The 23593-nt window shown below is 39.9% G+C and overlaps 1 protein-coding gene across 1 annotated transcript in view; it reads right to left on the bottom strand.

The window, feature by feature from the left end:
* The window catches only part of TCP10L2 (t-complex 10-like 2), a 38413-nt gene that overhangs the window by 8875 nt on the left and 5945 nt on the right, over window positions 1–23593 (bottom strand). Inside the window, exons 4-9 of the mRNA XM_009891474.1 lie at window positions 22300–22395; window positions 21099–21240; window positions 19227–19335; window positions 17166–18343; window positions 10814–10979; window positions 8327–8582 (exon numbers count right to left, since the gene is read on the bottom strand). Of these exons, the coding sequence (XP_009889776.1) occupies window positions 8327–8582; window positions 10814–10979; window positions 17166–18343; window positions 19227–19335; window positions 21099–21240; window positions 22300–22395 (1947 nt within the window). The remainder of the gene's footprint in view (window positions 1–8326; window positions 8583–10813; window positions 10980–17165; window positions 18344–19226; window positions 19336–21098; window positions 21241–22299; window positions 22396–23593) is intronic.

Here is a 23593-nt window from a genome sequence, read left to right as displayed (position 1 = left end):
AACTGAGGTTGCATTCTCACCTAGTCAAAACTTTGAAGCTACTGAACCTAATGTAGAAATGCCTGGCAGTATGAGACAAAGGCATGGTATCACTGCCCACATTGCTGAAATTGTCCCAGAAATGGCAAGGGCTGGTGTCAGTGTCTGTCAGAACTGACAGCAGAAGAATCTGTAATGCATTAATCTGGTGAATGACTAGGAGTGAACACGTGATGGTCAGAAACAAAGAAACATTCAAAAAAACCCATGGAAACGGTACCAGGTACTCTGATTTTGAAATGTCTTGCACACTGGAGAGTGCCTGCTTGGGAAGGTGAGTATAAGCAGTCCATGGAAAGAATATATTTGCCATTAGCTTCATTTGCCCAAGTCCATGAGCTATTGCTCAAGGGATATAGGACTAGCAAATCACAAACACAGAAAGACTGCACAATTCCGTCTCTGACAACAGTCACTATGGCCATTTTTTGAGAGCTGTAAAATTTTCTCCATTTGATCAATGAAATTTAGGGGATCTGTTGTTGTGGATAGTATTCTCTTATTTATGTTAATAAATGACACTACAATTTAATGGATGTTCTTACAAGGAAGGAGCCACGAAAGAAATCCTATTGCAACACCAGAAAGCTGTAGAATTTTAAAAGGCTAATTTTTTTCCTTCAAGTGTAAAACAGTTCTGAGCAGGAGATAGGCAACTGACTAGCTCTTTCGCACAAGGATGCTAAAAGGTACAGAAATTAATAGAATTAATTGTTAAAGGAATATGAATTCTACTTTGAATTTGGAGATGTTTTCTGCAGGCAGGTTCTGTGAATAAACCTGAGTTCTCTGAATATAATCATGATTTCAAAGATAAGTGAGTAGGCAAACTGTCAAAATATGCCTGGAACTTCAGCTTGAGACAAGTGGTATAGTACTAAAGACCTTTAAAACTATTTTTTATGAAGAGATATTATCTCAGAAATTGCAGCTCCTGAGCCATCATTTTATTGCTAAAGATCTCAAGACTGAAACTACTGAGTGGTTTAAGAGAAAAAAACTTGAAAAGCCAGTGGTGCAGTTTCACAGCAGCTCAAGCCAAGCTCAGCCCAATCCTGCTGGAGTTCCACTCCTTTTCTTCTGTCACCAGCCACATGTTTCCAGCCCCTCCTTTATGTGGCACCACCAACTGCAGAGGACGATTGACCTGGCTCAGCGAGTAGAATCAGGCAAAAAATTAACAGCTTTTTTCTGCCTGGTTAGTTGTGAGCCAGTTCACCAACATCAGAAAGTGCCAACAGGGCCACAGCAGCTCAAATATTCATTAGCTTCAGCCAGACACTAACGTGTGACAACATTTTTTTTTTTTGCTGTGATGTATTACAGAAAGAACGTTGCAATTAAAACTTTTGAAGAACTACCTACATAAGGCTTGTAAACAGAAAATACTTTATGGCAAGAGTTTTAATACAGAGCTGCCTAGAAAACTTATTTTAGAAAAGGAGACCTTATGAGCTATCTAAAACCCACCTTTGAAAAGGATGTTCTGAAGTCAACATTTACGGATGCAATGCAATTCAATGGGTGATGCCTTAACCAAGGGACAGAGACCTGTATGGGCCTTACAGTTATGATGAGAAGAGGTGCATGCTCATTCTTTCTAACTTTAAGAACTAATGAACTCAGGATGTATTGGACTGCAAAAGTGAAGGAGCAAGATGAAGGCGGAGAGGAAAAAGAGGTGTTTCCATGAACACGGTGAGGTTTTTTCCCTATGTATCTAAATAACAACCAATTCATCTGAGGGAGTCTCCACACAGAACAGTGTTAGTAAACGTACTTCAACTTGCTACATATACCATTGTAAAACCTGCTGATTTCAATTTTATACCTCAGGTAGATTACAAATTTTTAAATTATACACTAACATACCTATTTTTAAAGCAATAATGTCAGAGGAATCAAGACAGGCTTAGTGAATCATGTGTGGTCTCTGTTTTCATACAGATGGATGTCATTCTAAGAGACATTTCATAAATCGTAGCAATCACTGTAACCCAGGCAACCACTGCAATTTAGCTCTACAGTTTTTAAGAGACCCAAGTACTCAGTATTTGGGTTAATCACACATGATGAGGTTCTTGATAAAGATTCTCTCAATTCCATCACTTTCATAAACAACGTAATCAAATTATCTCAATAAATATTTTTACTTTTCTTTAATGGAAACATGTGGATCACCAGTAAACACAGACCCTTGATACAAAGGGGGTGCAGGGTCAGAGGAAGAAAACGCCTCCCAACATGCGCAAGGTATATCAATTGTTTCCCATCTCCACTGAAAACAGAATAAAAATTAATCAGCTGATTAGCTGGTGACAACAAAAGAGATGGAGTTTAAAAGAACAGGTAGGCAGCAGAAGATGCCAGCTCATTTTGGATCTTTCTCATGGGAGCTAGTGAAGCACAGATTAAGTAATGACCAGTGACACTGATCCTGCTCTTGGCAAAAGGAGGGACCAGTGATCTCTTGAGGTTCCTCCAGTCCTACAGATCTATGCTATTAGGCCGGCAGTGGAGACCAGGAGGAGGTGTTGTTACTCAGGGCCCACCTAGACCAGAGAAACCTTAGAAATAAGATGTTCTCTTTGATCCTCATGCTCAGCAATAATCCTTTAAATTTTCTAATGAGCTTTTTCCTCCCAGATGTTAATACCTACAGTTCTTCATCATTCTGATACAAGTCAAATTGTCCTGGAAATCTCTCATTTGTCAATTCCCATAAATAAGTATCTCTTATAACCTTCAAATATCAGTTTGTGTCATGTAGAATTTGCATTCCCGCTAACAGATCAAAAAGCTGAGAAAAAGCAACAAATACTTATGGATAAAGCAGTGAAAATTCAAATACTATAAGGCTGTCTACCTATTCCTAGAACTCATAATTCCCTACTTCAGAGTTAGTAAATGGTCAGGAAGAACATTCATAGACAAGGAAATAACATGCTCAAAGATCATCAAAATCCCTTGCAAGATTAGAAAGCAAAGTCCATCTATTAAGATGGAAGTAAGGAAGTAAAAACATTTGACCTTGGTTGAAACCTTTCCAACAAAAACATTAAGAAACGTTATCAGTATATCTTTCAGTAGAACTCCCCCTTCCTCCCTCCCCCATCCCCCCATAAATGAATGTATCTTTTCTTATAGAAATCACTAGTATCTATCCATAGTTGCATGTCTGGCAGGAAACTGGCTATTTGCTCCTGCCAAATGTATAATATGATGCATTCAGAAATCAGCTTGTTTGGAGACAATTCATATTAATAAATATTCATAATTAATAAATAGTAACCATTTTGGCCAACCTGTACATCTTCCAAGCCATATTCTGAAAGAATCGCTAATGATATACAGTTAAAATGGACATTTATCTTGTCTCATTAAAGCACAGCTTGAAGTGGCCACTTCCTCACCAACTAGGTCGCTATAGTACAAATAGAAACCATCATTAATAAAAGTATTATAGGCAACTAGAATATGTCTTTTTCAGACATGTAGGACATCTCTCAGATATGGTTGGGTTTTTTTATAAAATCACGTATTCCAAAAAACTGTGTCTTTAACCGGTACTGATAATTATTCAGACTTGCTCCCCAATTGTTTTTTTATTCTCAAATTCTATTAGCTTTGTCAGATGTTAAGTGTTGTTTTGCCTTCTTGATTACAGCTGATGAAACTCATCAGTCTAGCTTTAACTTATATATCTTATACAGGTATACACATATCCCTGTGGCACACCTCTCTACTTCTGTTACTCAAGGTTATCCAATTCACTTTGATGTTTCCATGCACAGTTTCTCAATTCTGGACAGAAACAGCATGAGAGTTTGTTTTATCTATAACCAAAATTTAGAATTGTCCTGATTCACAGAATCTTGAGGGAAAGCATCCACCTGGTAGAAAGAGAGCTCAAATACAAAGGAAACACAAGTGAGTCACTATGTTTAGATCCAGTGCTATGACACAGAATTTGGGCTTCTGTTTAATGTTCCATTCACCTGAGCCTTCAATTCCAGATTCAAATAATCAGCAGCCACTCTATTAATTGCAGGACCTTCTTCTGCCATCAGATCAGATAAAGAACGTGTGTCTCTGTCAAACATCTCAGAGTTCACTCAGGACATCTGGGCACTATGCCCACCAGCCTAGCTCATGCTTGTGCTGGATTCCAGTTGGATTGGATTCAATGCTGGCTGGATGGTGAAAGCTCAGATAATGGCGAGCCCAAAAGTCTGCTGTCCTCAACTTCCCCCTTCTCAGAACTGTTGCTGAAGCTGCTATTTTTTTATTTTTTTTTTCCGCACATGGCTGTGTGCCACAAGAGGAAAATTAACTGAATGGGTCTTAGGGAGTCTTTATGTAGAATAAATATTTCTGGTTTTTCCTCATTTCACAAGAGTGTTTGAGGTGTTCAGATGAAACAAACCCTTTCATACCTTGAAAATTTCCAGGGTAAGCTACCAAAGATAGCTTTTTTACTTTACTGGCCACTTTAACTGCAGATAGTATATCCCACATTACTTGTCTGGCTTGTAATTCTGCCCACCAGAGCACAGAGGAATGGAGAGATCCCAGCTGAAGAAGGAACTGGAGAGATCTGACATCAACATAGAACAAATAAAACAATTTCCTGCAGCTAAACCCTCCACTTTCTGACTTATAAACAACATACATTACTTAGAAATATAGCCAGTCTTGTATGCAGACACATAATGTCTGCATCCTCTTTGAAGCTACTATTTCACACATGACTGATTTCACTCGTTTAAGAATATTCAGTTTAGAGTCATTCTTATCTCTTTTCATATCAGGCATGTCATGGTTTTTCCACCACTGGGTGGAACGACAGATGCTCTCCACTACCTCTCTTCAAAGGAGAGAGGCACTTATGAGTTTAAAAGGAATTAAACTACTTTAATGAAATATTAATAATAAAATAAAAAGGAAATAATGAAATATATACAAAACCATTTCAAGCTCCCAGGATGACAATCATGTCACCAGCTGGCGCTGGGGAAGTCCCAGACTGGACTCGGTGACAGACAGGAACTGGATTCCAGATCTGGATTGAGGATTGGGATCACAGGCAGAGGAACAGACAGAATCCTCCTTGGACACTGGCCACTGAAGAAAGAGGCTGACCCTTTGATCCCTCAGCTTTTATACTGAGCATGAGGCAGATGGGATGGAATACCCTGCTGGTCAGTTCTGGATCACCTGTCCTGTCCGCTCCTCCCCGCAGGTGGGACCCCTCTACACTTTTCCACTTCCGACCCTCCAATGGGGCACATAACAGAGTGAGCTGCCCTTGGGTGTTGTAGCAATAAGTATAATCAAGAGCCTCTCTGCATACCATTCCTTGGCATCAACTATAAACATAAGTCTTATCTCTCTGAGAGCAAACAGTTTCTGCACAATATGCTGTAAATTTCAATTGTTAGAAGAGGCTTAGCTAAAAAGTAGTTACTGAATAGAAAACTGGTCCTGGTTTACCTCAAACCGGGACAAGGCACCATGCAGGATTCACTGAAGCCACTGCCTAGTGACTTTCAAGCTGTCATGATCACTGTCATGATCACTAGAGCGGAACAGTTGCCTCTTTCTCATCTGACATGTTTTACATTTGATTTCAGTCCCTACGCATACAGAGAGAGCAGTGCGTTAGCTAATCTGAGCTAAATTTTGCTTTGGCCAACAGAGTTGGGATATTAGTTTCCAGAAGGTAGGGGAAATTTCATAGAAAGACTGTTCACTTGAACAAAGCACAGATTTCAGCTAAATGTGAGCAAAAGGAAGAAAGTGGACTTGTAATAATCAAGATGCTCATGATAAGAAGCAAGAAATACAAAGCCAAGAGAAAGAAAAGCACAACAAGATATTTAGATATCTATATATTCTAAACAGTGAGATGTGTAAGAAATGTGGTAAGCTGGCTGTGGAGGACCAGTCATAGAGATAGCAGTCAAAAACAAGCACCTCACTTGAAGTACTGAGTTATCTTGTTACAGTTTGTAAAAAGCTAAGTGATTTTCCCTCAGACTTTATCAGGCAGAAGGCCACTAGTGCTTGTTGGCAAGTATGGCCTCAAATGGCAAAATACTGGATTTATGCTTCGCTGAAGCAGGATATGATGGTTCCCTGTAAAACCAATCTGTGATCTAGCAGGTACAATGAATTCAGAGAATATCTGCAAACAACAGGCAATTCAGTTAGGCCTGGAAAGGTTAAAAAAGGGCTTGTCTCCTGCTACTGCAAGACCAGAAGAAAAACTACAAGCAAAGTTACAATGAATCACAGCACAAGCCCACTGCAAGAAAACATGGCTATGCTTATACAGAGACTTTCATTTACACAAATTTTGATTCCAAAGAACATTCTTTTAAATAAATATTTGAAACTGTGGTAAAGTGGCTACAGGCAATAGGAATGCATACTTTCCTATTCACATCTCTAAAGAAGTGTTTCTGCAAAGATGTCTTTGGCCCCACATGAGAGATGCTGTGGCTCTTGTGATTATCTCTCCGTGATCTTTCTTCTTGTTTGGATGATGATGCTGTCTCTCGCAGAATAGCTTCTGCAACCTAATGGAGAATTTGTTATAAATATATAATTTTAAGTTCAAGGCACAGCTAGTAGAATCAAACAACCCTCAAAGCCATCTGATTTTCTGTTGTAATAAAAATTATGACATTTAAACACAATGAATGAAATTCCAGATCTTGTTCTGCTAGGGACTGAAACTCTCCAGTACCAGACACAACAATCTTTGTATATGGCATCCTAGAATCTTTATATACAGCATCTCATATTACTCTCAAACAACAAAAATCTTCAGTGGATTGAACACTAGTTCTACATCACCAAATGTCCCAAAGCAGTAGAAATAACACAGAAATAGGGCCTACAACAGCAGTCAATTAGCTTTTTCTTATCCTTGCTTTTATTGGAATGTTTATATTTTTTCATTCTGTATGTGGACTCTAATCTTTTTTTTCTGACCTTCACAATATATGAAAGGATGAGTCATGTGAACAGGTAGGTTTGGTAAAATTAAAAATAAAGTGAAATGTAACTTGAAATGACATTTTCAATGGAACTTAATAGTGTGAAGTGAAAAAATCTCGTTAACAAGTACATTAAAATCAAATAAAAAGAGAGACCAAAACTTCTTCACTCCATAAAGCAAAGGACAGGTTAATTGGTGGTTGTAACATCTTTTAAAGATACATTACTAGATATTAGATTTGCAAATTAGGGAAATACCTAGCAGTAAATGGCTCAATTTTATTTTCTCCTAGGTTCAGCCACTGTGTGGAAGAATAGGATTCATCTCACCCAAACTGCACCATCTAGAAGATAATTATCTGTTCTAGTTGCCTTGACGCACATAGGATGAAATTGATCCCTCTTTAGAGGCACGTATTTTTCTCCTTTGAATACACAGGGAGATGAAATGACCCACTCAAACCAGACTTCTGTCTTTTAAATTCTAGCCTGAACCACTTAATTTCACCAAGACTTGCTGTCTCCTGTGTAAGAAGTGGGTAACAGCATTCTTCTTCCTTCCTTTTACTCCCTTAAATGAAGTTCTTCAGATATATACAGTAAGGTAGCAGCTAACTATTAAACAAATGGGACACTGAATGAGAAAGGGTAATAGAATCTGTTAACCTATGATTAAACCTCTTTGATGTCAGGAGATCACCAGAGCCATTTATGCTAGCCAGCTTTATTTTCCACCCTGATTGTCTTTCCTGCTCCACCCCAGTATAACTCACATTCAGGAGTCCAACTTGTGCCTTTGTAAGGCAGGCCACTGACAGCGAGTGTCTGTGTTCCCAGAAAGCTTACAGCACAAAATAAGAACTGAAATGAGATTTAATAAAAGGTCTCACTGTATCTATTGCCAGAAAACAGTCTGCATCTGGCTGAATAACTGTTTTATTAAAAAGTTAAATGGCATTATATACATAAATACTAGAATCAATTTCAAGAGACTTTAGTTGTCTCATTTAGGCACTGAATGTAAATTAGTTATCTAGACTCCCTCCCTAGTTAGTGGAGGCAGACATCTGCCCTGATATAGGTGTGTAAGGTAGGTTGGCTGAACCACCTTGTAGAGATACCTTCTTCAGGGATAACTAAGGCTAAGTGGAAGAGGACTGCACAAAGAGTGTATTTTAATACAGCTTACTGCAGAGCTGATTTTCCCCTCTTCAGGCTAAGCATGGCAGGAATGGAGGAACAGTATTCACACATGCCAGCTCCAAAGAATAGCTACACCTACATTTTTCAGACACTATTAAACAGATAATATCTTCCAGTACCGGGGTCTCTGACTTTCTGTCCGTGAAAATCACAGCTTCTGGGTTTTTTTCTGCTTTCCGTCTCTGATGTTCTGAAACTCTGAGCTCATCTCGAAGCTCCATGTTCTGCCTGGTCAGCATCTCAACCTGGTCTCTCAGCTGGCCATAGGCAGCATGCCAGCAGGACTCATTTCTCTTGAACTCCTCCTGCAGTCCCGCAATCTGCTGTTTTAATATCTACCAGTAGAAAAAAAGTGTGCCATGTCATTGCCTGCTCTGAACTAGGCATGCCCACCTTATACACCCAGAAGCAAGCATGGACTCTTTTGTTCTGCTTAAAGGTCTACAGTATAAAAGTCTTCAGTATAAAGGTCTGAAATATAAAAAGAACACATTTTAAATGATTTCTTAAAAAAAAGACCAAAGGAACAAAAAACCCCACTACCCTGCAAACTCCTGTATTTAAAACGAACCAGTTGTTACAAAGCGAGCAGCAAAAAGTCCTTGCTGTGTAAAGGAAAATCAGGAAATGCAAACTAATCATGCAAAGACTCACCATTCAATGTGGATGTTTTCAGAAAAAGGCAAGGATGCAAGGTATATTTTAATGGCAAAAATGTCAGCTCATCAGATCTTCATGGAGTGACAAGGGCACATGATTAGTTAAACGGTCCTTTAAGAGCAGGGGGTCACAAATACATAATTTTCTACTGATTTCAGGAGAATGAAAGTAGTGAAATTTGGTGCATTTTGGAGAGGACTTTTCTGTATACGTGCATCTCCACTATTTTTCCCTACTCCCTTCTCCTTCCCTCATCACCTGTGCTCATGCCAACTCTGAGTCCTCTTCTTTCAAAGCACTCATGCTGGATACTGCAAATGCAATGTTGGTGGAGGTAAACTAGAAATGTGCAGTTTGCTCTGTGGTCAATCAATTGTCACATGCAACCCTTTCCTATTTTCCCTTCACTTGTCTATCTGCCCACTTGTGTCCTCATCACCAACCTTTCTTTGCTATGAGCTGCCTGGTCAGAATTTGGCATATCCATTGGCCATCTTCAAGAAGCAGCAAACTTCTGAACTTGGGAATCACACAGATAAGTGTCTCAGAAATTGTTTTGTGATTGTTTTGTGGAAAGCTAACTTTCGGGACCTGCACTCATTATGTTATCAGGTGGCAACAAATGATTAAAAAAATTCTATCAAACTTCATCTCTAGGGCTAGACCTAGTCAGGAAACACAATTATTCCCTGGCAGAAATTCTAACATTTTTTTAAAAATCCCAGGTGGAAATAAAGCTGATGTTTCAAAATATTGTGCAGAGAGGATATTAAAAATATTTTTATTCAAAATATTAAAAGAACCTTACTGAAACAGTCAACCATTTCCTGTTGTAAATGTTACCTCTAGAGAAATATGGAACATGAGCAAAGAAAACATTCACTAGGTGTATGGTACAAAAATATGTATTTCAAAAATGTACTAATGAAAAATATAGGAAGTACAGAAAGTTTGAACAAAGTACTATCTTGCCAGTTTCATTTGTTCTCAAACTTTTCTGGTCAATAAAATCATTGAAATTGTCAGTTTGCTGTCAAATATATCAGTTTGGTTTAGACATCCTTTTGCAGCAGAACATTGTTCCAGACATTTCTGAGCATTACCATTGCCTACTCTTTTATCCTATAAAAATATAGCTTTTAGCTGCCCCCGTCTCATTTATCACTGTCTTACATGGCTCACTATTTTTTTTTCTTCTCTTTATCAGTGACTCTTCTAGAAAATTACTTGAAGTCATATTATGTCTAGCAATTCTTAATAGGGATAATAGCCACAGATATTCAGAGATTCCCTTATCACTAACGAGGCTGAAATAGAGGATTCAAACAGATAGAATACCCTAAAGGAACTTAGAATAAACCACAATAAATGACTCAGGGATGTTATTAGGCAGGTTGGGTTGTTAGATACACAGCTAGATATCATCAAAATACCTCAAAGCCAAAGGTCAGGATAGCTTAAAGAAAAAAAAAATCAACAAACTCCCAGCTCAGGGTTAAGAATAGACAATGGTGGCCAATAAATCTGTGCCATGGGCACAATGTCTCTTTCTAACAAAAAGGTGTAAAGACCACTGTGGCAGGAGTCGGAAAATTTTCAAGAGCTGGCTCAGATCTGGGAAAACCAGTACAAACATGGGAATCTTCCAACCTTCCTTACAAAATAGAAGGCATAACCTGATTTTTTTCTTGTATAAAGGAAGTGGGATGTACATTTTAAACACAAATCAAAGCAATGTCCTATTAACATGAAAAATCTTCACTGTACATACAACTTTCCTCGAGCAGTAGCATGAATAATTGTCTATCTGTGCCAAATGGAAGGATTTAGATACTACCATAAGATGGCTGCATGGAAGGCTACTAGTTGATGAGACTACATATTTATTCTACAGAAGACAGCTTACTTGTATTTCTTCTGATTTCATATTTTCTTCAGTGACTCTAGCTGTTCCTTTGAACTTGCTATGAGCATTTTTTTCTTCTTGTAGTGGGTAAATTTCATCTCTATTGTATTCCAAAGGGTGAGTCAGCTCCTGGCTCCTGACAGTCTTGAGCTTGTCCATTTGTTTTCTGTTCAAAAGGCAAACAAAGAGTATGAAGTTGGCATAAAGACTATTACAAAGAACTGCCTTTAGACGCACCTTCTTTGGGCATGATTTTAGGAGGGCTTGGGCATGTCCTATATATGCTGATACTGCTGGGAGTGGGAACAAATTATCAGCACTTGTCAAAATTTAGGTCCTTCATCACTGGCAACACTCATGCATGCTTTCAGCTGCAAAATTTATTCGAGTAGATGGAAAAATTCTCAGCGAAATTTTCTGACAACGAAATGACCATGAACTTAGAGGCTTTTAAACAGGTTTTCTGTTGACAGAGATAGCTAAATTAGGGCAGATCTGCAGAAGCCACAGCTTGTTCCCTGGTATTGCACCTATGAAGCACTTCATCATGCAAGGCTGGGGACTGGGCTGCATTTCCAGCAGCCAAGTCTTTCCTACAAATGAGAACAGCCATGGACCTAAACGAAAGGGGACAAAGTACTTTACTTTCCATAGGTAAATATACTCCAAGAGTTAAATGTGGGAGCTCAGCACCCAGAAGAGATTTTGCCTTTGAACTCAGTGTCTCAAGGCATGAGTGGTCTGAAAGTGCACTTAAAAACTCGGCAAGAGGGGAAGAGTATAAATCTTTACATATCCTCAAATGGAGTATATTTGTATGACTATGATCCAGCTGCTTAGTTCATTTTAGTATGATTTAAATTATTTGTTAGCTTCCTGCTTCAGCTCACTTCATGACCTACAGCCACCATCTGGTCATCAACTATTACTTGAAAAGCAACAAGAGCTACAGGAGGCAGCCATGACCTCATGTTTTCCTCTTAGTAATGGAGTTTAGAACTTCAGCAGCAAAATATGAAAGTTCTCAAAAATACTAAGAGATAAACAAACTCCCCCTATACAGCTGCTCTTTACAATTCATTACCTAATTTTTATTTTTTGGTTGTTTTCTGTCCTAAATATGCCTATCTAATATTCTGGTTAAAGGCATCCTAAAAAAAGTGTCATCAATAGTCAATAGTATTAATTCTCTTCACATTAATACAGTGTAAAAAAAGTGTCATCAATAGTCAATAGAAGTATTAATTCTTCTCACATTAATACAGTTAAATTAGCAAATTTAGCCCCTGCTTGATTGTGTTCAGCCCACCACTGCTCCATATCCAGATCAGTTGCCCTGAAATACAATATACCAGAACAAAAGCAAGATGCAAGATCTATATGTAACATCTTCCACTGAAGACTGAACAGTAGTGTCTTAAGTTTCTTGCACCCTGTAAAATAAAATCCAGGTAGCTAGTCCTCCGAGCAGCTCAGCTGATATCAGCCTCTTCAGAATTGCACAAGAGTTACAGCTGTATAAATAAACTAATCAGAGCTGGAGCATGAACCCAAGCATGCGATTGCCTAGAGTGCCATATTGCTAGAGTGACTTCTCGTCTTGGCATCAGCCATCCAGCACTGTACTAGGCAATGCTGGGCAAGGTTTGGAGGTTAGCACAGGCCAGGGAACATGTTCAGCAGCCACCCTGGTCTGCAGGGTAAGACAGGTTAGTCATACGGAGGTGTTATGCTGTGCCTTTTTGCCTCAAGGCTAGAAAACAGACCCTGGCCTGAGGAAATGTAATGACGAAGGACACCAGGAGCAGATACAATAGTTCTTTGGATCCTCAGATAATCAAATCATACCCTAGCTTTAAGTTGCAAATAGGAGCTAGGTGCACATCACAGATACAAAATATAGAAAAAAAAAGGCTAAGTAATTTGTGCTAATTCAAATTCTTGCATGAGTCCCAGGAGTACCTCTGCGAGAGGCACATTGCAGCAGGCTGGCTGTGAGGCAAAACCATACATGAAGCAAAGATATTTTTCCAAGAAAAAGCCTTTTAGCAAAATACAGATGGGAAAAAAAACAAACCTGCTGGCTACTGCTGTTGGTCCAGAAAGAGTGCAGATTCAATACTACAAGGAAATTATGTATTAAAAACGGCAAACGTTGTCCTTGTTGAAAGAACAAAGAAATGACCAATGTCAAGATGATGATGTCAAGAGTTACTACCTCAGTGCTGCAAGGGTGGAGCCACAGGCTGCTGCCTTGAGCATTGTCCAGGCTCTGTTAGGCACCAGCTACACTCAACACACTACATCCCAACTGTTTTCACCCTCTTGCTTATATTATTTGTTCCTGCAAAGGTCTAAAAACAAAGCACTGGGAAACGAAAGAATGGCTAGACTGGGCAGGTCCAGACATGTCATGCTGCTCTCAAAAGAATTTTCACTGCTTCCCATGAGCACGAATTGTCAACATGGCACAAGTTGTCAACATGGCACAAGTGAAATGCTATCAACGTAGTGGCCTTCTTGTGTTCCTAGCAGGCTTACTGGTTTGAAAATACGAAGCAGATTCTGAGATTGCATAAATCAGCACAGGTTCAATGTAGTTAAGGAGGAGAAGCTGCCTTTCACAATTAGTTTTAGCTCATAAATTACAAAAAGTAAGTGAAAAGATGCACACATTTTACTAAGCAGGTATTTTCGGATAAAGACCTGTGTGAAAATGCTAGGGGCTGCTATGGCTAATGACATGAATAAATCCACAGAAAGCTTTTTTAAATACCTGCGCTATTATGAAAAAAACAAAGCCCTGTCACCTGTGAGGCAGCATTGTCAGCAGGCAGAGAATGCAGCGCTGGCAGAGAGTGCACTGCAGTAATTCTGCACCAATGCGTCCCTCCATAGCCAAAATTTACACCAGTAAAAGTAAAAGCAGCACCTAATTTCATTACTAGTTTTATGAAGTGTCAAATCCCACAAATATTCAAATCTGGAATGCCTATCACAGTCAGCTGGAGATCATCTTCCAGTATGTTCGTATGATCGCAAACAAGTAGGATCTTTAATGAAATCGTTTATTTTTAAGACACTGAAAGTATTTTGCTAAAAGACAGCTATAGGAGGAAATCATGCAAAATGATAAATGTAATTCGGAAATATCCTTTGGCACTAATCGCATGGTCTTTGAGATCAAAAAGAATGAACAAGCAGATGTGAAAAATAATTTCTTAGTTTACATTATATATTAAAAATCCAAAACAATAAATTATGCTTATTTGGCACTAGTTAAGAACTAGGCTTGAAACGTAAAAAGGAAGAGTCTCTCCTGTATTTACAGTAGATGGTACCTAGTAATTTCAAACAGATTTCATCACATTTAAAAATATGTATTTTATTTGATTGTAAGCATGCTAAATTTTCATTAGAGGCATTTGCATAACCTGTAACTAGTTACAGTTGTGATGGTACTTCGAGTCCAAACCCCATAGTTTCAAAACTTATATCTTGCAGGGATTTTGTAGTAAGGAATTGTTTCACTTCTATGAAGCTGTAAAACAAACCAAAACCCAAATGATTTTCAGCATTTAATAATTACAAATTACGAAAGTAACTCTCTTGAATTTTCCAGTTCTTCGTCTGTACAGTACCAAACACACCCTCAGTATAGTCTGAAGACAGGTATTTCTGAAATATGAGAAGTTTATCCTTTACTCCATCAGAGGCCTGATCCCATAAAATAAGTTATCCTGAGTTCTTACTCATTTCAGTGTAATATGAAGATGTTCAGCAACTTATAGAAAGAGTTTGGCATTACTCAGCTTTAAGACCCAAACTGCACCAGTATTTTCAGAGTTACCCCCTTCAGTTAGGCACTTTGCTTTTTATCTAGACAGCTAAATAAGTGTTTCAGTTCTGAAACAACATAAACAGTTGAAAAGAGGTTAGCTAATAAGTATGAAATTAGCAGCCTGATTTTAAGGATCCTAAAGGACATATTTGCACATACAAATCAATTTCTGATGTATACAGACTTACCTACAAAAACGCATTGCTTTCACTTGTTCTTTCACCCAAGTCAGTGAAGGGGATCCTCTGTGATATGCACAAATCTCTAACCCTCTGGTAATGGTGTGCTGGCTTTCTTCTATAAAGATATCTATGTTAGTACACAGAACTTTGTGAACCCTCTCTACGTATTTAAAACCCCAGACTGCATAAATGCAGTAAGCTTTATTGCTTAATTTGTCAGAGTTAACGTATCTTTGCCTAATTATGCAAGTATTCCATTCCCAGCATAATTATTAGTAACACAATCCAAGCACTACAAATCATGATAAGTGAAACAGATTTGGGGATGTATCAGTGTCAGTAGCTGAATTCCTTTTCAGGAATGTGAATGCCATGTGATAGTTCAACCTTATTTTGAATATAACTTTAAAAAATGTCTCAGGATCTTTTTTTAACAGCAGTCTGACATGGAGTAGAGTGTGCTTAGCAAGTCATGACAGAGCAAATGAGAGCCATCAGAAGTTAGTATTTCTGCCCCAGTTATTACTGCAGGTAGAACAAAATCAAATCAAAACTGATTTTGACTGATCCTACACAAAGAGACAGCCAATGGGTTTGCCATGAGGAGTCAATGTGAGGGGAAGTCCTTCAGTGGAAACTAAGAGAGAAGAAAAGTCAAGAATGAAATTAATAAAAAGGACTAAATCCTACTTGAGCAGGATACCATTTCATTGCCAGAAATAAGATCACTGGACCAAAAGGCTAGAACGATTGGTTGACCAAAGAACTGGGACTGCATTCAGGACAAACTGAGTGAAGATGTTCTTAGGAAATCATCATTTTCCACTGATATGAGGCTCTCTGTGTCTTAGCGATTAAACATGCAAATTTGAGAAATTATTTTCACAAAATCACAGAATCACAGAATCACAGAATCACAGAATGGTTAGGGTTGGAAGGGACCTCTGGAGATCATCTAGTCCAACCCCCCCGCCAGAGCAGGGTCACCTACAGCACGTTGCACAGGCCAGCGTCCAGGCAGGTTTTGAATGTCTCCAGAGTGGGAGACTCCACAACCTCTCTGGGCAGCCTGTTCCAGTGCTCCACTACCCTCAAAGTAAAGAAGTTCCTCCTCATGTTAAGATGGAACTTCCTATGTTCAAGCTTGTGCCCATTACCTCTTGTCCTATCACTGGGCGCCACTGAAAAAAGACTGCTCCCATCCCCCTGACACCCTCCCTTTAAGTATTTGCAAGTATTAATAAGATCCCCCCTCAATCTTCTTTTCTCTAGACTAAAGAGACCCAAGTCCCTCAGCCCTTCCTCATATGAGAGATGTTCCAATCCCCTAATCATCTTTATAGCCCTTTGCTGGACCCTCTCCAGCAGATCCCTGTCTTTCCTGAACTGGGGAGCCCAGAACTGGACGCAATACTCCAGAGGCGGCCTCACCAGGGCAGAGTAGAGGGGGAGGATGACCTCCCTCAACCTGCTGGCCACACTTTTCTTGATGCACCCCAGGATGCCATTTGCCTTCTTGGCCGCCAGGGCACATTGCTGCCTCATGGTCATCCTGTTGTCCACCAGGACTCCCAGGTCCCTTTCCACAGAGCTGCTCTCCAGGAGGTCAGCCCCCAACCTGTACTGATGCATGGGGTTATTCCTCCCCAGACGCAGTACCCTACACGTACCCTTGTTGAATTTCATAAGGTTTTGCCTACCTTTTTTAAAGTCAGTTTATCTCTGAGGAGGGTGAACATCTTGCTGTCAAGGAGTCCTTGGGAGGAACATACCTAAGCTACAGAGACCTCTAGCACTGACTCCAGGGACTCACTGAACCTCTCACCCGTCTCATGGGGTCAAATTCTGCACCTGAAAGTGCACCTCAAGCAACAGACTTAGGAAAAATGGCTAGTGACAATGGAGAGCGAAGCATAACAGGGACTTGCAGATACATCTCTCCCTTCTTCTCTTTTTTTTCCAGTTTAGGACTGAGAAATACTGACAAAGGTGGCACGTACCTAGGGAGCACACACAGAATGAGTCATAAATCCAAGAGGATTTTTTTTCCCCTATGGAAAATAAATGTAAATGAAAACTCAGGTGGCTCTTACCTAAAGTGTCTGTAAACAGTTTTTTCTGTGGGTCCTCCACTGCAGGGATTTCTTTTATCTTGAAAGCAGGAGTCTCACCAGTCACTGTTGAGGATGGCAACTCGAGGCTTTTAGCATCCCTGGCCCTAGTCTGATTCTTTGATTTAGGCTCGTGCTCTCTCCTTTTCAATCTTGTGAGATGAAACAGGGACTGCTGAAGAGAAGAGCGAGCCTTGCTCCCTTTCAGCCTGACTGACCCAGTACTGGAATCGCTGCTGCTTGTGCTGCCTTGTTGTCTTGAGATTGCTTGAATATCTTGTTTCCTTGGAGGTGATCTGGTGTACTTTTTAACAGACATTTTTTCAGTTCCACTGGGCTCGTCGCTAGCATAATCACCATCAGAGAGATCCAAACGTCCGTCACTATGACCTACTCCCTGAGGCCCATGCTGGGAGGGATACTGAGCATGGTGAGATTTGGGGTCATCATCACTGTTGGAGGATAAGCAGCTTGACTGACAGGATGAAGATGCAACAGGCCACGTCAAAGCAGCTGTGCCCTTCCTTTGACACTTCTGCTGCAAGGCTGAGGATGAGCTTCCCTTCTCCACAGCCTCCGGTGAGCTACATGTAATTTTTACTATCTTATCATTTACCATCTTAAACCCAGTATGGATTTGTCTTTTGCTTTCTGAGCTCTGGCTCCCCAAAACAAGTTCCTGTGGGCATATCTGAACCCACTTCTGGCCCTGTGTGAATGCAGGCCCTGCACTCATCTCTGGCTTCTTGATGCGATCTGTTTCTAAATCTTGAAGTGGAGAATGCTTTTGCAGGACTCCCAAGGGGTTTTTTGCTCCTTCTGTGAGATGATCCTTCAGAGGCTGATCCGCCCTACCTAGGTCCTTTTGCAGGGTACCCGCTACAGGTCTTCCATCGGTTCTGCCTGCTTGCCTTGGAGAATCCATATGATGAGTTTCCCTTTCCTCACCTACTTGTAGGTTCATTTCTGTTATTGTTTCAGGACATGATTGCAGGATTTCAGGCCACTTTCTCTGTGGTGAGTCAACAGGATTTTCCTTTGCATCTTCATCTCTCCCAATCACTTCTTTTTCTTCTGCACTTTGCTCAACTACTTTTGCTTTGCAGTCAGTCTGAGCCTTCATTTCCAGCTCAGCTAAAGCACAGCCTGTCTTTTTTTCATGTGTACTCATTTGCACGGAGCTACTGACCTGCAGATTTAACTGAGAGCATCCGCCAGGCTGCAATATGCCTGCATCCACTTGGCCAGGCTGGGAGAAATGACCCCACCAGTCCAAACCAGCTCTTCTGGAATGCCTGCTGTCTTCTTTCAAAGGCTTCTGTTTCTTTTTTTTGAGCCTTGCTATACCATCTTTTCGTTTCAGAAAAGCCTTCTGAATTGTTACTTTTGCCCTGCTCTGAAAAAAACACCAAAAATCCTGGCATTCAAAGTCTGAGAATCATTCTCCAGAAAGGAAGATATTTATCATTGAAAAAGCTGAGACACCAGAAGTCTTAAAGACCCTGGCTATGGATAACTGAGTGCATAAGTAACAGCCCTTAGACTACAGGGAAAGTACAAGAACTTTTAGAAGCAGTCGCTATGTGAAGCCTCCATTAATTCACCAGTAGACTCATGGTTAAGATGGTGTTAAGTGTTTATATGATAGAAAATGAGACAATTTTTGTCTTTGTTTTTAAAGGAACTTTGAGGGTTTTTTACAATGTGACACAGAAATATATAAATGCATTTTTTGAGATATTATTTTGCCAGGGAGACATGGAGAAAATTCCTGAGTGATGAAATGTGCGGCTTCCAAGTCAACAAGCCTAACAAAATGCTGAGTCTGACACCTAGAGGTGTCAGACATAAACTCCTCTCAAACTGCACATAAGGCATAAAGCAGAACAGTATTACTGTACTTGGCCCTCGTACAAAAACTGTATTTGGAAATGCCCCCATTTTCACATTAGTGGCACATGAGAGCCTGAATGGATTGTTTATCATGAAATAAACTAACAGAATCAACCTTGAGGTCTAATTTAGCTAAATATGTTGGACTCGGGCACAAACTATGACCCAGAAAGTATGTGGAAAGAGAAGAATCCAGTGGGAAACATTAGGGAATATGACTGACCGAGTAATAGGTTTTTTTTACTTTGGGGAAAAATCTTCTAATATCACGTGAAAGAACAGTGGAAAAATGTGCTGCCACGCAATGAGGCAAAACAGAACCCACACAATACCAAAGTCCATGAGAATTTATCAAAAACAAAGTGAATTCACCAATGACACAGTACCTGCTGCTCCTTCTGCTGTTTTGCTGTGAGATGATTGTCTACTATAAGTTGCTTTTCAACAAATTCTTCAGAAGGCTTCTGTCTAAAACCAATTGCTGGTGTGATTGGCCTAGGCAGGGAACAGGAAAGTACTTATTTTTAAGGTTCTCCAACTAATTTTCTTTCAATAATTCTCTTGGAGCTGATGTTTAGTTTAGAACTGAAATGTTCTCTCAAATTTTTTTAAAATGTGAAACATGTTAGTAAAAAGCCCACTACTGTATGACACCTAAGTCTCACTTTAAAACATCCTGCCTAGACTAAATGTTAATTATGCTTTTAGCAAGTAACTTTTTTTGGCTGGTATCAGTCTCTCCTTAAATATAGAAAATAGTCAAAAGGAAAAAAATTCAGGCATTTTCTCCAGACTAGAACTGGTTACAGTCACAAAGAACTCACTATCTCTCTGACAGAGTGGTTTGAATTAGCTAGTGAAGAGCAATAGAGGAGAAAAATAATGTCTATAATGTTGTGGAGGGACAAATTGAACACTGACTCAAAATGAAGCATAATACAGCATACATGAACATATCTTATTTCATGGGAAATGTGCTTAGAGCCTTAAATTAGGCACTTATTAATTATTTCTACTGAATATTAAAAAATCCGGGGTTTAACAGAGTTACTTACACAGCACATTACTGTTCTTTCTATACCAAACCTTCACCTAACACCACTGTACCACCGATAATCTTTTCATTTCTCAGTCTGGCTCTGTCTATTAGCACGCAGCATGGCCTAATGGGATTAGATTTGTAGAGCAAAACTGTTGTTGCTGAGGACTCAGTGTTAGACAATACACAATTCAAGGAAGTTTACTTCCAACCAACTGTAGCCTGGTCCCATAGTGAAAATGTCACAAAGAGATGGAGTCCATTTTGTGCTTGAGTTTCATCCAGCTCATGCTGAGACCACAATGTGAATCAAAGCAGAGCAAGTGGGAGTGACTGGGAGACGGACTTCAGAAGCTCACTACTGATGCAAAAAGGCGTATGTGGACAGGCCCAATTGCCAAGAGGTCCTTATGATCCCGCCACCTCTTCCCAGCCTTTTGCTCTGGAGGTCCCCGTCTTCCTTCTCTGCCTAACTCCCACATGGTTAATGCACTAAAACACACCCATGACAATTACTCTCTGTACTTGCCTAGAAGTTTGCTGCTTCTCTTCTATACTTGATGGGAGGCCTGGAGTGCCAAAAAGCTGCTGCTTCTATCTGCATCAGCTGAGGAAGGGTAACAACTCTACGAGCATTTCTTCCATCACTAATGCCAACCTAACCATTTTTGCCTAGCCATGAGCACCTGCTCAGTGTGCTGGTACAGCTCATTTTGCAATGCAGTGATGAACAAGATCAGAGAACTGATCCAAGTTAAAAGTTACATTTCTCCTCTCTTCAGATAATTTTAACAAGGATTATTTTGCTACCTGTTCACTATATAGGCACATAAAAATAGATCTTGACACAACTGAAGAGGCAGAGCAAGAAGAATGAATAAGCTACTCAGACTGATACTGCTATGACAAACTGATGGCCACTGCAAAAGAAATGATGGCATAGCAAAAGATGTTGTCTCTCCCTGCTAACTTGTGCCTTACTTCTATCCTTTGAATATCATATTTGCAAAACCAGTTCATTTAAATCGGAGAAACCAGCATCCTATTTTATAGAAGTAGATCAACTGCCAGTCCCTAGACCTGCCCAATCTCTGCCCATGCATATCTGCCACTCTCAAGCAAAGAGCATTTGTATTGCAAATATAACATATACAGTATGTGTGCAATCAAAGAAAACATGCTTTTGTAGCTTGATTGACCGATTAAGATAATTTCTCACCTGTCTTCTATGTTTCCAGTCTTCATCTTCCCATCTATGCCAAAGGGAGATGGAGGAACCTCTTCCTTTACACGTTCTCTTTGTTCTCCTTTGACAACAGAAAAAGTTTCAGGGAAACTCCTTTCTTTTAATTGACTGTTATCTAAGCAGCAGGAAAAAGGTCAATGAAAACAAAGCCTTTATAGAATTAATAAGTGAAAAATAAACATAATAAAACAAATGAGAAAGGTTTATATTTTCAACAACATATGCAAGATTTTGAGTTTTGAAAATAATTCATAGAATACAATTGAATTAAGTAGGTGGAAGGAAGCAACCCATTAAAAAAAGAGGTTCCCGATCCTCAGTCTAGTTGCTGGAAATAAGGAAAGGGCAGATGGTATGAGTCGTGCTCCTTGCCTTTAGAGATTTGCAATGCTTGGTTAATGTGTTCACTGTAGAACGTTGCAGTAGAGACACTTTGCTAGACAGTACTGAACTACTCATGTGTCTGTAACTATGTGACCTGCAAGCCAGTTCATTAAACAGTTTAACAAGCAGTATTTGTACAAATGAAACTTTCTAGCTGGGCATTTTCTATTCTATTTCACAAAAGTGTAAATTTGTAGATTTTCCTATTGAAACTTACTGGCTATGTTCATTACAACAAGAAGAAATCCACTTCAATGAATCTTTTTTCTAAGTGTCAGCTAATGGAAACTTGCTCTTTTAGCTCAAATTAGACCTGTCAGCTGGAGCAAAAAGTCTTTACTGGTTCATTCATACTACACACTGTTGCTGTAGCCAGGAACTATATAGCTTACTTGGTCACATTAATGCACCCAGAGCTACTGAAGTCCTTTGCCACATACTGAAAGGACTTTCTGGTCCAACAAGAAGAATACAAAAGCTTTACATCATTCCCTCAGCTTTTCCCAGCTAAACACCAAAAATCTCCAGTTCGACAGCAGACAATGAGTGCTGTTTCTGCAACCTTCTCACCTGCCTTGCACCAGAATACATCTGAGGAACCAGAGGTGACACAGCAGGTTAGCAGCTGCAAGGGATGCAGAACGCATGTGTCCCTCCTCACAGTCTCATGCATGGGGCTATGCTGTCTCCAGGATGCCCTAATAGGAGAGGTGCCTCAGCACTGTAATTTTTACCTAGTGCTTCCCAGTGCAAGGCAAGAACATTGTGTCCAACCAACTGTGTTACTCACCTTTGTCTTCTTTGCTGTTCTCTTCTTGAGCATCTTGTCTGGAAAGTTTTTTTGTAGGGTTCCGAGTACACTGAAGCAATGGCTCGGTGCTTATCCCTTTAAACAAGAATGTGAAGTGTTATACAAGCTGTCGGTGCACTCATGTTTATGTTTCCAGCAGTAAAACCCACACTCCTTACAACAGTCAGGAAGGTCTCAGTTCAGCCCAGTCCTCAGACACACATTCAACTGATGCATATTTCAAAGGCAACTGCACTGACCAGCTTCCAGTCAGGAGTTAACCTGATGTACTAAGGCCTTTGCGCCTCCAGGCCTTAGTTTTACACACACAAAGCAGGTCTAAGTCAGCGCTGCTTTCAAAAAAAAGCAGTCATACCTCCCCCTGTCCTAATGTATTCTTGCTCTCAGGTTCTTGCTGTCCTCACCCACCCCTCCCCAATTTGTGCTGGCAGAAGTATTTCTGGAGCTCTCTGATAAATTTCACTAGGCAACTGACCCAGGTTCAGGTTAACACAGCAGGAAAATAATAGTGCCAGGCACAAGAATGAGACAAGACTCTTTCACTGAGAGTACTGGTCCTGAGCTAGCTTGAAAAATACGAAATTAGAGTTTCAATTGTACCATGATGCTGTCTCACAGCATCTCAGTCAGGTCTTGCTATCAAAGTTCAAAGGAATCCAGGATGCAGGTGTGATTTACATCCTCTTCCCCTTTAGGCGGTTTCATTCCCACTTCTTTTTGTTCCTCTTCCCCCCATTTTGAAATAAACTTCTGATTTCTTGCAAATCTCTCTCTCTTCTTTCTCACCCTTTGGTGTCTTCCCACAGAAGAAGAGGCTGGCAAAGCGTAGCAAAGAGAAGATGCCAAGTAGCAGCTTACATTGTTTTTCCTCCAAACAATGCGACTCCATATCAATATGAGAAACACCAAGATTGCTGATGAAGAGCAGGCCTTCTTTGCTAAAGAAATGCATTCATTCTCTTGCCTTTGGAAGCTATATCCACTTCCTACTTTTTATTCTTCTACCCCTAAATAAAATATGCCCTCTACTTCGTATAACTTAGCTTTTCCAATTTAATGACTTCCTGCTCCGTTTATATCTACAAGGCCCAATTTCTCTGTCAGTATGAGAGGCAGGATGACTGTGACTCAAAAAGAAAAAAAATATCAAGTTTAAAATACTTTAAAAGCTTTTATAACAAGCCACCACAAAAACAAAACACCTTCCCCTGATGTGCAATAAAATCAGTAACAATCACTAGCAAGGGCAAAAATTCACAGGATTGGCACAATA

Source organism: Charadrius vociferus, unplaced genomic scaffold (assembly GCF_000708025.1).
Source record: "Charadrius vociferus isolate BGI_N301 unplaced genomic scaffold, ASM70802v2 scaffold68, whole genome shotgun sequence".
NCBI lineage: Eukaryota > Metazoa > Chordata > Aves > Charadriiformes > Charadriidae > Charadrius > Charadrius vociferus.
The sequence above is the reverse complement of the archived record's forward strand: the minus strand, read 5'-3'. Positions and strand labels throughout refer to the sequence as shown.